The sequence below is a fragment of the Synchiropus splendidus genome, chromosome 14 (genome assembly GCF_027744825.2).
Source record: "Synchiropus splendidus isolate RoL2022-P1 chromosome 14, RoL_Sspl_1.0, whole genome shotgun sequence".
Classification (NCBI taxonomy): domain Eukaryota; kingdom Metazoa; phylum Chordata; class Actinopteri; order Syngnathiformes; family Callionymidae; genus Synchiropus; species Synchiropus splendidus.
Window position 1 is genome coordinate 20832112 of NC_071347.1, and position 15538 is coordinate 20847649.

The 15538-nt window shown below is 48.9% G+C and overlaps 2 protein-coding genes across 6 annotated transcripts in view; one reads left to right on the forward strand and one right to left on the reverse strand.

The window, feature by feature from the left end:
- The window catches only part of tubgcp6 (tubulin, gamma complex associated protein 6), a 28222-nt gene extending 25569 nt beyond the window's left edge, over positions 1-2653 (forward strand). For 2 of the 5 annotated variants that reach the window (XM_053885053.1, XM_053885056.1), the window contains one exon: positions 34-2652. In XM_053885053.1, the coding sequence (XP_053741028.1) occupies positions 34-125 (92 nt within the window). In that variant the 3' untranslated portion in view covers positions 126-2652. Of the gene's footprint in view, positions 1-33 lie in introns of all 5 variants that reach the window. The other 3 variants (XM_053885054.1, XM_053885057.1, XM_053885055.1) reach the window with 3 other exon arrangements.
- appl2 (adaptor protein, phosphotyrosine interaction, PH domain and leucine zipper containing 2) lies at positions 270-11628 on the reverse strand. Its single transcript, XM_053885058.1, has 21 exons — positions 11506-11628; positions 8275-8373; positions 8150-8209; positions 7987-8058; positions 7598-7685; positions 6959-7000; positions 6842-6900; positions 5558-5704; positions 5415-5497; positions 5195-5347; positions 3166-3354; positions 3053-3095; positions 2929-2985; positions 2638-2732; positions 2052-2195; positions 1806-1858; positions 1569-1743; positions 1474-1510; positions 1252-1407; positions 1144-1191; positions 270-1073 (listed from the first exon to the last, which is right to left on the reverse strand). The coding sequence occupies exons 1-21, from the start codon at positions 11560-11562 to the stop codon at positions 942-944; spliced, it is 1989 nt and encodes a 662-aa protein (XP_053741033.1). The 5' UTR covers positions 11563-11628; the 3' UTR covers positions 270-941.
- Positions 11629-15538: the final 3910 nt, after the last annotated feature.

Genomic DNA, 15538 nt, shown 5'->3' on the forward strand with positions numbered 1-15538 from the left:
TACCGGTGTGTGACACTCATCTTTCCTCCACAGTGGTGACCAAACTGGTGAACCGGGGTTACCAGCCTCACCTGGAGGACTTCCTGCTGCGCATCAACTTCAACAACTACTACAAAGACTCCTGAGTCCTGCAGCGCCCCCTGCTGTTTGAACCACGCCCCTCAGCTCACGTGTGTGGCTGCATGTTGACACCGAAGCCCACCCATCCCATTGTCCCGGGACGATCATGTGACCTCCAAATCTTTGATTAAAAGCACAACAACATGAACTTTAGTCCAAAAATAGTTGTGTTTATTCAGAGTTAGGTGACGAGTTTACTGACCAGCTCTTCCAGCAGCGATGTACAGGAGATGATGATGTCATGGTTTGTCGTCCTCAAACCTAAGTGTTTCACCCTTTCATCACACGCACAGACACACACAAGCTCCACCACCTGACCAAGAAACAGCTGCAAGCCAAGCCACACAGACACACTCTTCTGAAGGTCGTGGTACCAGAACACAAATGAAGTGAGAGCCAAGGGTTAACGCCATGTCTGTCAGTTTCAGGTCACGGTCGGAATCACCTGGCCTGACTAGTGTTGCTTCATCATCTTCATCAGAGTAGCAGGAAGCACCTGTACAACAGCATCGTAGGAATGACGGCGATAGGACCCGCAGCAGGTAAGACATGCGCCGCAAACATGCCGACTCATCACAACAAGCTCCCGGAGTGCAGATTAGTCTCTGAAGTGCAAAAGTTCAATAAGAAGAGCGGAACCTAAGCAGAAGAGTGACCCCGCCCTCAGGTTAGATGACGGGTCAGTACCGATCGTCTATACACGGATGATTGTTCAGGTCAGGTGATTAGTAAACGCTGAGTCATCCTAAAATCCAACACGCCCTCTGACCCCCAGGTCACAGCGCCGCAGTACCAGGGGAGTGCCACCGTCCCTGAGCTCTCTAGGCTTCGGACTCCAGGTCCTCAGGTCCGTCTGCGTTGCTGGCGTCGCTGGCGTCGGCCTCCAGCAGCAGGAACTTGCCGTCGTTGGTCAGCGGCATGTTCTTCATCAGCTCAGCCAGAGCGTCCGGGTCCTGAGGGGGCGTGTCAGAGCTGGTCACAGAGGTGCGACAGCACCCCCTGGTGGCAGCAGCAGCAGCTTACCTTCTTGGCCTCTGTGATGTCCTTGGCCAGACTGATGGTGTAGCAGACCTGGAAGGAGACGACACGCGTCACGCTTCTGAGCTCACGAACCTCCGCAACCGTCACCACCTTCTCTCCTTCCGTGTTGCTCTCGAAGACAAAGGCACTGAACGACGGCGCCCCCTCCTCGTCGCCGTCACTCCAGTCCCGGCCCTCCACCACGAAGCCCATCAGCCGGCCGTTCTCCTGGTGGGCGGCGAACTGACACACGTCTCTGAGCTGGAACTGAGAGCGGGAAGAGGTTGGACCTCGGTGTTCCGCCGGCGAGCGAGCGACACACGGGATACTCACGCTGGTTCTCACCACCTGAGTCTGCGGGTCGATCAGCCTGCGGCAGGAAGAGACGCGGGTCAGACCAGGGGGCGCTGTCCCGGGAGCGGGCGTACCTGAGGCTGCTGCTGGTGACCATCAGGTGCGACTCCGTGGTCCTGAAGATGTTGTGGATGGCTCGCGCTGCAAGCACCTGCCGCATGGCTTCGTAGATCACTTCCTGGTTGTTGCCGCAGCGCACCGCCATGGAGCCCAGGAAGCGCACGGCGAACACCTGCTGCAGCAGCGAATCTGAGGCGACACACGGAGCGATGAGTGCCCAGAATCGTGCCGAGGCCGAATGCGAACGTTACCGTCGCTCTCTGAAGAGCAGTCCTCGTCTGTTTCTCCAAACGGGTTTGTGCGTCTGTCGGGATCGAACACAAGTCACTGATCTGAAGATTGAACAAAGATATGGACCAAAACCCAGCCAGGCTTATGACTGCTGAAGAGCAACCATAGCTACGAAGGAGCCAAGACGGAGAGGTTTGTGGCCCAGGAGAATCCCACCGTGTCGACTGTCTCTCCCTCCATCACTCCTCCCCTCCTCGCTCTCTCACCTCCCGCCGGCTCTGTTCTGGTCCTGGAACTCCGACGCCGGCAGCATGATGTCAAACTGGATGGGCGTCCCAGGAGCGATCAAGTCTTCTGGTTCCGGGGGCCCGGTCTTCTGGGAGCCATTGCTGGCACCACCTGGCTTCGCCCTGCAGGAACCACATGGAGAGGACAGGAAGCTCACAGGCTGCCGGGCGTTTTGACTGACAGCTTCATGACAGGGGCCCTGGTGAGGCTTCACGCTGACGTTCCTCATGACAGCAGCAGAAACAGACCTGAGGACCAGCGTGACATTCAGGTGGCCGACGATCTGCTGCTGGATTTGTGTGTCTGCAGGCGGAGCTCCGCTCACATCCTGAGGCTGCAACAGTTTCAGTGCCGCCCGTGCACCTACATGACCTTTGACCTGGGGATGTCATCTCATCTTTTTTACCCTCCAATTTTATAAGGGTTGACTTTCACTGTTGATTAAAATTTTAACATTTCATTTTTTTGAGTCGCGTCTCACTCCCTGGACTGAGCGAACCTTCCCCCCAGTTTTGAAGTTTGTCAGAAGATCAAAACACGAGTGTGGCGCCGGCAGAGTCTGACCTGTCGGGGTCGGCCGAGCCTTCCTGCCTCTTCTCGAAGCTGGTGATGGGCGTGACGGCCTGGATGGCGCTCTGGTTCAGGCGGATGGCGACGGCCTGTCAGCGACAGGACCACGTGAAGGACGGTCGCTCGCACTGAAGGTAGGCAGCTGTGTGTGTGTGTGTGTGTGTGTGTGTGTGTGTGTGTGTGTGTGTGTGTGTGTGTGTGTGTGTGTGTGTGTGTGTGTGTGTGTGTGTGTGTGTGTGTGTGTGTGTGTGTGTGTGTGTGTGTGTGTGTGTGTGTGTGTGTTACCTCAGGGTTGTCTGTCAGGTAGATCTGTCTGGAGATGTTGTTGACAGTGCAGATCCACTGAAGAGGCACACAGATGTTGAACCAGCATGATGCCTTCAGGTACATCTGGAGAGGCCACACTCACCTCCTCATATTCCTTCTTGCTCTCGGCCTGTAGGATCATCGACCTGGACGGGATCATCAGATGACGTCACTTCCTGCTTGTGTCACCCTCAAACACGCCAGCGTTACACCTACGTTTTCCCAGAGGGCGACGTGATCTGGAAGCAGTAGCGCCGGTCCTCGCACTCGATGGCCATGACGGAGCTGTTGTCCAGGTCCAGCACCATCCCCCCCGCCACCGCCCCCCGAGGCTGACACATCAGGTTCCCTCCCTGGGTGAAGAAGAAGAGCCGGTCCCAGGCCGTCGTCACCAGACCCGTCTTACTGCGGAGAGGAGGGAGAGGCAGGTGAGTTCAGAGGTTCGTCCAGGTCGAGTCCAGGTCCATCTCTGCTCATCATCAATTCATTTTGGGTGTGAGTAAACTGCTTTCAAAATAACGGTTAAAAAAAAAAAAACGACGGACGCCTCTAACTCTCCCCGAAAAACAAAGATATATATATATATATATATATGAAGTGAAAAGATGGAGGGGAAAGTACAGACTCATAAAAGTTGCCCCAAAACTACAGTAAGGGGAAAGAAGTCTCAGTGAAGATCAAACTTGATCCAAACAAAACCATCCATGTCTCGCCACAGAAACTCAGACAAGTCAAATATCAGAGACCTCCTGTGACAGGCAGAAAAAGGACGGTGCACTAGGTGGCGCGTGAGAGTCAAATGGAGGTGCTGGGTGAAAGATTTTGGAGAAGTGACCAGTGGAGTCAATGGAAGATAATATTGATGTAAATGTTTCAACACAAAAGCGGCAGCTGGTGGCGGCTAATGAAGCGGCGGCGTGTTTGTTGTGACGGATTCGCAGCTAGCGGCGCGACAGCCCGTGTTGTCTGGACTTCATCCCTGGCAGCGAGTGTCATCCAACACGACGACGTGGCGAGGAAACCTTTTCTCGGCTGTTACGCGCATTGCTCACTGACGCGGGAAGTATCAGAGGAGGAGACGGCTTTTGACAGCGCTGACATTTCGCTACATCACATGGCGGCCCACGCGGCAGCGCTGCAGGTTGTTAGGGAAGTTTCCCGCTCACGTCCATCCATCCTGCCAGCAGCTGACGCCGCACGCTGCCAGCGCCTCACCTGAGCCGTCGTGTCTCTGACAGATCGTGTTTACTGAGCTCAGGGACCCACTTCAGCTGGGACCTGGTCCCCTGTGATCATTCGGAACCGTGCAGACAGTGAGCGCCACCTATGGTGCTCGGAGACAGTAACATTCAATCTCCTGCTACAGGAAAAAGCGAAAAGAAAGTTTTGAAAATATAGTTCAGAAAATACAGGAGGAATAAAACTAAGCGGTCGCTACAAACACGATAAAACCAGGAAATAGAATATGAAGTCAAATGTAGCCATTTTAAAGCTGAAAAAGAGAATTATATCAATGGTCTTATGATGCAAAAGTACTCTAAATTAAATGTAAAAGTGCATCATTGAAATTGTGAAATCTTTCTCCAAAATATTTTTTTTATATTGTACACAAAATATTTAAGTTAAAATAATCACAACATATATTATTTATATATATATATACAATTTAGAATGTATTGTGAAAACACTATCAGAATGAATACAATTTAAATTATTTATATTGTATATTGTTTCAGCAATACCAAGCCTTTTAAATAGCTTTTAAACAAAAATTGAAACATAATTTCATGCGTATTTTTCTCGTAGTTTTCCATTTCTGAATACCTACAATAAATCTGTAAATACATTACATTGCCTGAAGTGAACGTTTTTATATATCATTTTTTTCAGCTCTTATGAAGGCAAAACAAATATAATATCAGGTATTTAAGTATAAATAATATTTACTTGAATCAAGCACATAAAAAATAGCTTCAAATAAAAAGTCCCACTCTCTGCAAACATTTCTGTTGTTCAAACTGAAATCCAAAAAGAGAGAGCCATAAATGAAGTGTTCATTTTTCTATTATTGGATGCAAGTATTTTTGTTTTTAGGATGAGAGCAAATAAATAAATTGTAATGTGTTCAATCCTGAGATGATGAGCCCGAGTGACTCTGAATCAGGGTGAGCCGAGCCGAGTGGGCGGGCCTCGGTGCTCAGGTGCAGAGGACCGGACCGGGGTCCCGACCGTCGGCGAGCCTTACTTCCGGATGTTGAGGTAGCCGGCCTTCTGGATGAGCGTGCGGTTGACTGTCTCGGTGTCTCTGTCGGGCATGTAGACGGTGTCCTCCACGGACAGCAGCTCCTTCTGGGCCACCCTCATGGCCTCGGCCTCGGAGTCCAGCTGGTTCTGAATGCTGGACACAACAGAGCTCTGGTGAGGACCTCAGCTGGGCGCTCCGGCACTGGCAGAAGGGCGTTTACTTCCGGGTCATGCTGGACACGGACGACAGCATGTTGTCCATCTTCTTGGACGCCATCTCCAGCCCCCTCTTGAAGAAGCTGACCTGAAACCACAGTAGCGTCACGCGCGGCCCGCACACTGCCTCCAGACCTCCTGCTGGTACCTGGGCTTGTGTGAAGCCCAGCATGGGCTCCAGCATGGCCACTCTCTTGCGGTACTGCAGGGCGTTGAGGGCGCAGTAGTACTGCAGCGAGGCCTGGTGCTGCTTCCTCCTGGTGTAGGCCACTTCCTTCACCAGGTCGCTCTTCAGCTGCGGACAGCACAGGGTTAAACGTGCGGCCCACACTCGAGCTCATGCAAACTGATGAATGTTCTGCTGCTGAACTCAAACAAATGAGGACCAGAGTCCAGACCAGTCCTCGGCCACTGATGATGCACACGGACTCGTCTCCCTTCACTTCACATTTCCAGCACAATATTTTCTTTCTTTCGATCAGTTGTACATTTTATCACGTGCTAAATCTGATTCCCTCCTACGATAAATACACTTTACTCATCTTTAACCAATAGTAGAATTAAATGATGAATTTGAAACATAATTTAGCAAATATTTTGGGATTATTTTATTTTTTTTGATTTAATAAATCGTTTTTTATTTAATGTCATGTTGGTCACTGTTGAAATTTTTTTTTACAATTAATTTTCATTATAATATTTGAAATGACATTTTACTGTTTCTGTTATTTTGTTCACATTACTTTGACAATTTATATATATATTTATTTAATGTAATACAAATGTTTAAATATTTCAATGAATGAATTTACTTTGTGATTTGCTTTTTCATAAAAAAAAATCAGCTTTTTTCTCATTAAATAAAATGGATAATAAAAAATAAAACTTTGAATGTATTTAATAACGTCAATATTAACCTGTGGATAAATACTATTATAATTCTATACATAACTGAACTTTCATTCTTTCAATCTACTGTACGTTTGATTCAGATTCTGGGGTTTTATTTGTTTGAAGGTTAATTTTTTATCTATTTTATTGTGTGTCCGTGGGTTATAAAAACTAAATCCTCTTGATAACCGGTTGCTATGGCAACACGCACAGCTACTGCTGAGCGACAGAAGTGACTGAAGAATTGAACATCAAAAACTTAAAATACAGCGCAGGGGTTCAACTGTGGCTTTGAATTTTTGGTTTTAACAAATCCATTGCGACACAATTTTACATTTTATTTTACACAAATTACATTTATTCATAGGAAAAAAATGAATCGATAAATCAATTTGACTAGATCAAGTTGTCGTCTGAAGTGTGACACTTTTAATGTCTTAATGATCAAAACAGAGGTGGCATTAATGATTTAAGAAGCATATTTGGGGAAGACCAGAGCACTTCAGGGCACTAAAGGGCGTGTGGCCTCCTCTGGACTGACCTTCTCGTTCTCCTTCTTCTTGGGAAGCCTGCTGTACTTGACCATCGCCGCCTCGTGCTCTGCACAGACGAGAGGTCACGACCCGCACAGTGACGGCAGCACATTGTTTCCACTCACCGTCCGTGGCGATGCCGAAGATCTCCTTCAGCGTGCTGATCTCTGACAACATGGAGACACACATGGCCTTCAACACGTGCAGCTTTTAACCCCGTCACACCCCGAGAGCGTCGGAAAGAAACGACTAACGTCTAAACGGATCGGAGATGGTGAGATTCACCGACACGGTTGTGTTAAACTGGTCATCTTTCGGCAATTCACTTGAAGAGTTCCACTTGCAACTTGAAAAGATTGGATCGAGTTTCTCAGGATGACCTCACTTTCAAAAGCATCTGTGACTCAGTTTCTACTGGAAGCATGAGTCCAATTGTGCTTCACACAACACACTAGAAAAACAGCAGTAGTTTGGCAGAGATCACTAAGAAACCCGATCAAATCCTACATGCGTTTCCAAATTCCATAAAACGTGACGCTCTGTGCAGCCATGCTTGTTGCAAGTGGAGCGACTTGAGGAGCGCATCTGTGTCCGGGGTGTGTTGCTCACAGACAAACACGTTTGAGGCAGTAGAATGTTTCTGTTTGCCGAAGCTCCTCATCCCGTCACGACGCACTGCTTAATCGGCTAACATTTGTTCTCCAGTGGAAACAAACAAGTGAAATATGTACAAGAGGAAAGTGAGTTGACTGTCGTCGCCGCACCTGTGAGGTCCTTCTCTCTGAACTGGATCAGCGGGAAGACCATGCTGTCGGCCATCTGGTTGGCCAGGTCGGCGTGCAGCGAGTTCAGCTGCGAGAGAGACACATTTGGGACGTTTACTCTCAGCACACGCAGGTCCACATGGAGGACTCTCTCAGATGTGTGGGACTGGATGAGTCCTACTCATGACCCTTGAGATTAGCCAGCAGTGAGGACTTGACATGTCACCGGACTCAAAAGTCAACAACAGAACCATCTCTGTTGGACCCAAACCTCCATCATCCTCGCCCTCTGTGAGTGAGGTCAGCGACTCAGGTAGTGAGATGAACCAGTGGCTGTGTGGGAGTAAATCCCTCTCCGTCTCCTGTGGAGAGACTCAGTCTGGGCTCACCTCTCCGACTGTTTTGGCGAAGTTCTGCAGAGTGGCGATTACTTCTTCGTCACCTTTTCCCAGGGCAAAATTCTGCACGGAAACAGAGTCGACAGCATTAGAGGGTGAGAAGTGCGAGTGGGTCGAGCCCGCGTTCACTGCCGGAACTGTTGATGGGGCTCACCTTCTTCTCATAGTCCAGGAGCTGCTTGGACAACTGCTCGGTGGCCAGTCCCATCTCACTCTGTCGGGACACACAAGTCAGGAAGGTTTCAAGGGGTCTGGGGGCCGCGGCGGCGGGTCATGTACCTGAGCGCCGAACACTCGCTGCATGGAGTGAAGCAGCTGGTTGGTGTAGTCGGTGAGCATGACGGAGTCCTCTTCAAACACGCTGAGCAGGGAGCGAGTCTGCGAGACACAGCTCATGGTAGGAATGGGCGATACACCGCCAAACACAATGTCCACCATGACAATCCTGCATCTCACGATAAATTCGATAAACACGCAGCTCACTCGCTGCATTGGACCTGCACACGTGATCATGAGGAGACTGTGACTTTGCCGCGCTCTCCAGCTCCGCGGTGTTTGAGAGCCGACACCGGCGTGTGACAGCTGTGGAGAGTGTGGTGGACTTTGGTTCACCATCGTAGTTTTGAACTTATTTTTAATCCAGGGAACCTTTGATCATGACACTGGTGGACTCTGAGTCTCTGGATCCTTGTTTATTTTATTAGATGGACTGGTCCTCATAGGTTCTCTGACGCGCTCGTCTGCCTTGGTTCACATCAACACATGCAGGTCTCCTGCTGCGCTGGTGACAATAGTTGGACGGAGCTCCGCTCCAGTATTGGCGGCGGCGTCCTCTTCCGCGTCCCCACTAGGGTTCACTGATGGAGGACACACTCTCACAGGCAGCGCTAATGCTACGAGCCGCCATCAGTTAGGGACCATCAACAAATTCTAAAGCCTCAAAGTATGAGTGAAATCTTCAATAAGGCCATGGAAAACAAGCATTTTAGGAGCGAGAATGGTGGAAAGGTTTTTCATCACACAAGACAAAGGACTGACAGTTTGTATCATGATCTGGAGAATAGAATCTGACTCCATGATCATTTCTTCACATGATTTCTAATGTTTCTTCAGTAGCATCTAGGAACTGTGTCCAGACTGCTCCACAGTTCAAGTCAACTGTTCAGAGACATGAGATACAGCAGACAGACGGCTCCATTTAACCCCTAAATAAAGCTGGCAGAGCAGCCGGTCAGACACCAGCAGCTTCTACCAGAGACCTGAAACATTGAGTTTCTCATTTTAAAGATTTATCGTGATTGCTTTTTTTGTCCATATCACCCATCACTAACTCATGGATTCATCTGCGGCCTCCTGGGTCCAGACTTCCCAGCGCCATTTTAAGCTCAGAAAAAAGACACGCCTCACAGGACACACAAATTAGCGGCGGACATTTGCCTGAAGTCCGGGCGCGCCACACCTCAGACTAAAGTCTGTGCAGTCCACTTCAGACTTTCACCTTCTCAAGTTGGTTTACAGCCAACGGCAGATTAGAGCACAGCGCTTACTCACCGAATTTTCAGATTTGTCTTTGTTTCCTGCTCGGAAGGTTTCAGAAATGTGGCAAAGCGCTTTTGTTTTTCACACACTGGAGTAATAACACACAGAGATTAGACTTTTTGGAGGCAGTGCCAACCTAATGCTCTCATGCGCCTCATAAATCGGCTTCCTGGATCAAGTCCTTCAGTGTGACATGATTCATATTGACAAAAAACACTGGGGAATTTGCCTGAAGTCTGCCCAGTTATTTAAGGTGTTTTATAGTCCACTTGACTTTCACTTTGCTTTTCCATTTCTTTATTAATCCTGCAACTACATTTCGTCTGCGAATATACTGTTTTTTTAGAAGCTAAAAATGAGAAATGATTTCTGTTTTCTGTGGATGTGGTACCGACACACAACAAAAAGTGAGCCCCAAGCCTTTGTCTGGGTGACGCTGTATTTAGTAGCGTTTGCAAAACAAAAGGTTATTACTTAGTTACTACTGCATTTAGTGTTATGATTGTCTTATTGCAGCTCACCATATTGAGTCAGGTTTTCACTCCTCATGAAACTAGAGGCTTAAATGTACGAACATGGACTGGTTTCTGCCTGACATTTTGGGTAGAACTCAGGTGACTGATCACCGAATACCTTAATTTGTCGACCATGTATTGTGTTATGTTTTTTTTTAACTTTACATTTGACTTTTGAAGGCTCAAAATGTGGTGTGAAAGATATTTTTGCTCCTCACTTTTATCTTTGATGTGTGAATTGTTGCCATGCTTTTTGATGTGTCGGGTCTCGATGGTCCCAGAGTCTCAGCCGTTTCTCCTCGAACTGGGGATCAGGCTAAACTGAGCACACGTGGAAGTAAGAGCAACGAAAGTCACGACCCGTTGGCGACTAGTCGTTGCAACCTTAGATCAAAAACCTCCATCAGGTCACCACTGCAGGATTCCTGCTCACCTCGCCGCCATCTTGTTTTCTGAACCACAGCAAGGTGCAGGTCACGTCACCAAAAGTAGCGAAGTTAAACTGAAATTAAAAGATGGTGGTGCGAGGCAAAATAATGTGATGGCCTTGCATAAGGTCACAGGGTCTCTGGAGCATCCAAAAAAAGCTATTTTTGCTGTTCAAAAGAGCGGAGCAGGGAGCGAAGGGTCAAGATTGGATCTCAGATCCTGAGCGAGGGAGATCTCGGATCTCTGAACTGTGGCCCGGATCAGTTCACGTGTGAGGGGTACGGGTCCAGGACTGTCTGACGTGACTGTAAACTAGTAAACAGGTGCTCAGAGAGGAAGAGACACCTGACTGTGGCGGGTCAGCAGTGGGTTCCTCAGGATGCTGATGGAGGTCTGTGGTGGTTTGAGGACCACAGAAGGGTCAGATGTGCAGGGATCGAAGCACTTGGCAGAAGCATTAGTTCCCACTAACGTTTAGGGAAACGACTGCCTTGCATTGTTGTTCTGGTCACTGGCGACATTTGAATCATTGCGAGACTCGTGAAGGGCGAACAGCAGCGCTTCCATTAAACGCCCTGTTATTGGGAAAACAACACTGTCCGACAATGGAAACACTCCCCGGTCCATGACGCCACTGACAGCTCGCCTCGTTATTCACGGCTATCAATGCATTTCAGTAACACAACCCAGCATCAGAATCGCAGGGATCGATTTATGGACATTACACGTCGCTGCGAGTCTGACATCAGCCCAGTTTCGATCACACGCGCTGTTGTGTCTATTGTTCGAGCCACAGTCGCATTGAGTCCCACAGTGCTGCGACAGCGGAGGCGGCTGTGACGGAGCCTGTTGGCTGAAGTCACCGTCCGCCTCGACAACAATGTGCCGTGCAAGAGCTGTCACAGGCGGCGGAGGGCGGCAGGATGCAGGCGGCGCGGCTAGCATCCCAGCTAACATGTCAACGCGTCACGTCGCCTCCGGGGCTGCGCACCGAGTGCAGACGGGGGCCGCCGAACACGCGCGTTACCTGCGGACTGTCCTGCAGAGCCTCCTCCAGGAGCAGTTTGTGGTGAACAGCCGGCATCTTGATGGCGCTGGAGACGAAGGAGGCGAGGGCTCGAATTATGTCGTGGAGGAACTCCGTTTCCCAGGGTGCCGTGCGCGACTGGGGGCGGGGCGCCAGCCTCCGGGATTCTTCCTATTATTATTTAATGTATTTATTTTGACGTGTTTAGTTACAGTATTACTACGTGTAAGTATTGGTGGAACAATGATGGTAATGATCAAGGGGCGATTTTAATTTTAATGCCACTGATATTTGCTCAAAACGGCAGGAGTTATGTCAGAAATATATTAGTATTTGTTGTGGAAAAGGATCGGTTTGTTCGTCGTTGGTTAATGTTCTGTAACTTTTTGCGACTATAAAATAATAAAAGCTTAGTTATGGTGTTCGTGAACACTGACCTCTTGTGGCTGCGTTGGAATCACAGCAACTGAAACTATTATTTACTTTAGTTGTGTAATATTTCAGCGTGCTAGTGTTTGTTTAAATGGATTGTGTGAAATACGCAGCATATGGGTGTGAAAAAAGTTGAATTCGTGTTTGATTTTGCCTCTGTTTTGCAGAAGATCCAGCAGCGTTTCCATCGCGCTTTATTGACCAGTCGTTTTACAAACCTTTTTATACATCAAACAGCTTCAAAACATTTTAACGCTTCACTCGCTGCATCTAAGAATGGAAGTGACGTGTTCGCCCGTCTTTTCATTGAATCCTTTGCTGTTTGTATTTGTGTTCATTGCTGATCTTGTTGTGAATAGTTTCTCAAAATGGCGTCGTCTCTGTGTAGTAATGTCACTGGAATAGCACCGCAGTGTGAGCAAACTTATTTCCATTAATATTTTCGTATATTATTGGGATATTAACGGTGAGCTGCAACAGTTGAGTTCAGCTGGTGACTGTAAATGGAATAACTTAACTCATCAGTCGTCGGAGGAAATGGCCGCTAGCCGCGCCTAAAGAAAATCTGAGAGGCCAAGAAAATAATGTAGCGATGGGGCTAATAGGTAGAACCCAACCTAACGTTCAGCTCTGAACTGTTACCTCCGTTACCTGGATGTAACCTTGATGTTGAAACCAGGATTTGGTCCCGGAATTCCAACAAATTGGAGTTTGAACAAAGGTTTTCGAGATTTTTTTGCTTCTGATTTCGAACAAAAATCCAGAACTCGAACGCCCACGAAAAAAGCCAGAAAACATAACGTGCGCGGACCGATCAGCTGACCCACGACGTGCTCTGTTATTGTGTATAACGCAGCCTCTGTATGCAGACGTGTCCCGTTAGCTCCATTTACTGACTGTTTCTTCTTCATATTGAGGTGTAAAACCTTTCCTGTCTCCACACTGGACCGTGGTAGAGGGTCACAGGGGAGGTGCTGGAGCGCTCACTCCAGGGTTTGATGTCCTGTTGTGGGCTGGAGCTGGGACAGGGATGAGGCCAGTCTGGGACAGAGCGTGACTTGGTTTATGACTTTGTCACAGCCAAACTGACAGAAGCGCACATTCAGAGCTGGACACGCACCGGGCACCTCTTCACTTCTGGAGAGACGTCACTCACTCGGCAACCCCTCCCACATGCAGCGGCCACACACATAGAGGAACAGCCACCTGCAGCAGACACTCTACATTCACTCCTACAAAAGACTATTTCAAGGCTTGGAACGCATTATTTCTTTTTCCATTCATTGTAATGGGAAAAATCCGTTCAGATTTAGAACAGCCGTCTGAAAGGGATTGTGGTCAAGAACCCAGGTTCCACTGTATATGAACACGATGGGGTCTGTACTCAACTGTGGCCCACCTGCCTGACAGTTACCTGTTGAACTGGGTCTTCTGTTGCTACTCTTCCCTCTCAAACTTACAAGATGGGCCATGATTTCTGACACGTGTCACGGTGTCGTCCTCTCCTCATTCTTCTTCCGACCTTGAATCTGGAAACATGCTCCCAGGTTGAGAAACGACGCACTCATGGGCAGCCGACTCCGCCCCGAGGCCAACGACTCCGCCGTCACAGCAGCACTTGCCGACCTGCGTCTTTGTTTGTCAGGAAGCACAGCTGCTCATGGACCTCCGTGCCACTCGGTCAGTTGGTGATAATGAATTCATGACTTCCTGGAGGAGAGGCTTCTCACTGGGAACAAGTTTCCTGCAGAAAAACGCCTCTGATTCGCGGAAGAAGAGGAAGAAGCAAGATGATTTGGATGAAATCTTTTCAAGCTGGAGTGTGAAGAAGGCGCTCAAAGCAAAGTCTGCGTCGGCGAAAAGTTGTTTTCATTTCAAATTCATGGCATCTTCTGTTCACTCTGAGACGACTCCTCCTTCAGTTGGGTCTCCGTACGACTGTCTCGTGGAGAGTGAGAAAACCCCTTCAGTGGGTCCTCGCTGAAGTCATGACCTTCTGGCTGAAGGCCACTCTAGGTCACAAAACAAGGTCAACCCCTTTGGCGATGAATTTCTCAGAACCACAAAACACACGTGGACCCTCAGGATTCGCTTCATAGAGCGGAGGTTTATCTTCCTGTTAACAGCGCCAACACACCCGCTCAGAGCTGAAACTCCTCCCCCAGTGGGGTGCCACGGCGGCTCCTAACATGGCGAGGTCTCACCGGCCTGCACTCCGCTGGCAAGTCCCGGCAGGTAGAGGGTTATCTGCACACGCTCCCCTGTGGACCTGGCTCCATTAGTTGTGGCTGAGTCTGATAATTGTGTGAGCTCAGCTATAAAAAGAGCCCTTTCAAATGAGTCAGCAACCAGGCGAAGCGTCTTGCTGTGCAGAAACAGGACTGGGTCACACAACGATAGGACAGACCGGCCTCATCAACAAAAGCTGGAAAATACACGTGAAGTTTAACCCTTATTTTGGTGCATGGCTTCAGAGTCTACTGAGGAATATATCGATCTACAGCAGAGAAAAGCAAATTCATCTGTCACAAACCTTCATAAACCACCCTGCTCTCAGACAGAAAAGGCTGGAAGGTTCCGTCCGGTTGGAGGTGAGATCCATCCCCAGGTGGAGAAGGTGTCCTGAGGTCTTATTCACAAAAGACAGAGCTCTCAGCTTAATTTACAGTCGATATCTGAAAAAAACGTGAGCCACATTTTGGCCGCAAAAGTGGCTCTTAGCTCCATCGTGACGTTCGAAGATCAATTCTTCATCTGTTGGTTGAGTGGCTGCTTGTCAGAGCCCACACTCCAACCGTGGACTAATGTTCTGCTGGAACACTCCCTGATGTGGTGCAGCTCTGGGGTCATGTTTTCATGTTTTTACAGATCTGAAGTTTGCCATTTCTCGCTCGAATAACAACCCTTTCTTCTGTTGCCAAAATGCCCAAGTCACTGTTTACAAACTCTGAACAGGTGGCTTTCTCCTCTCACCTGAGGCGGCCACCAGGAGAACGTCTGCTTTCACTGTCTAGAGAGTCACAGCTCCGTCATCCAGGAGGGACTCAAAGTAGAACCACTCCGCATCAGGTTGACCCTGTTGATGTGTCTCACTCTTTTTTTTGAGGAGGAGGCCCCGGGGCGAACCCAAGGAAAAAATTGGTTGTTCACCCAGAGGGAAGTCTGGAGCACTTTGCTATAGCTGCTGCCCCCTCGACCTGATCTCCGATAAGCAGCAGAAAGCAAGGAATGGACGGAGTAACAAAGGAGCTCCTTTGTGTCAGAAAAGATTTGTCGTCGCAGGCTCATATCATGTTGGAATCGTGTCCTGATGGATGTGGCCAGAGCGTTCGTTCATTATCAGAGAAGGCTTGAAATCCCCGTCACTGAAAACTGTGCGAGCATCTCCCATAACCCCGGGTGACTCCAGTCCCGCCAACCTAAGAATGAGTTGCAGTGTTTTCCCCTGGACTCCGCTCACATGACTGCGCTGGTCAGGACACATGGCAGCGTGACTGGAGTGAGGGGTGGAGCCACAGCTTGTTGCAGTCTCCAGTGGGGAAACCAAGAAGCTCATCAACGTCTTGTTTTTTCCCCCCACACTCGCTCGCTTTATTGGCAA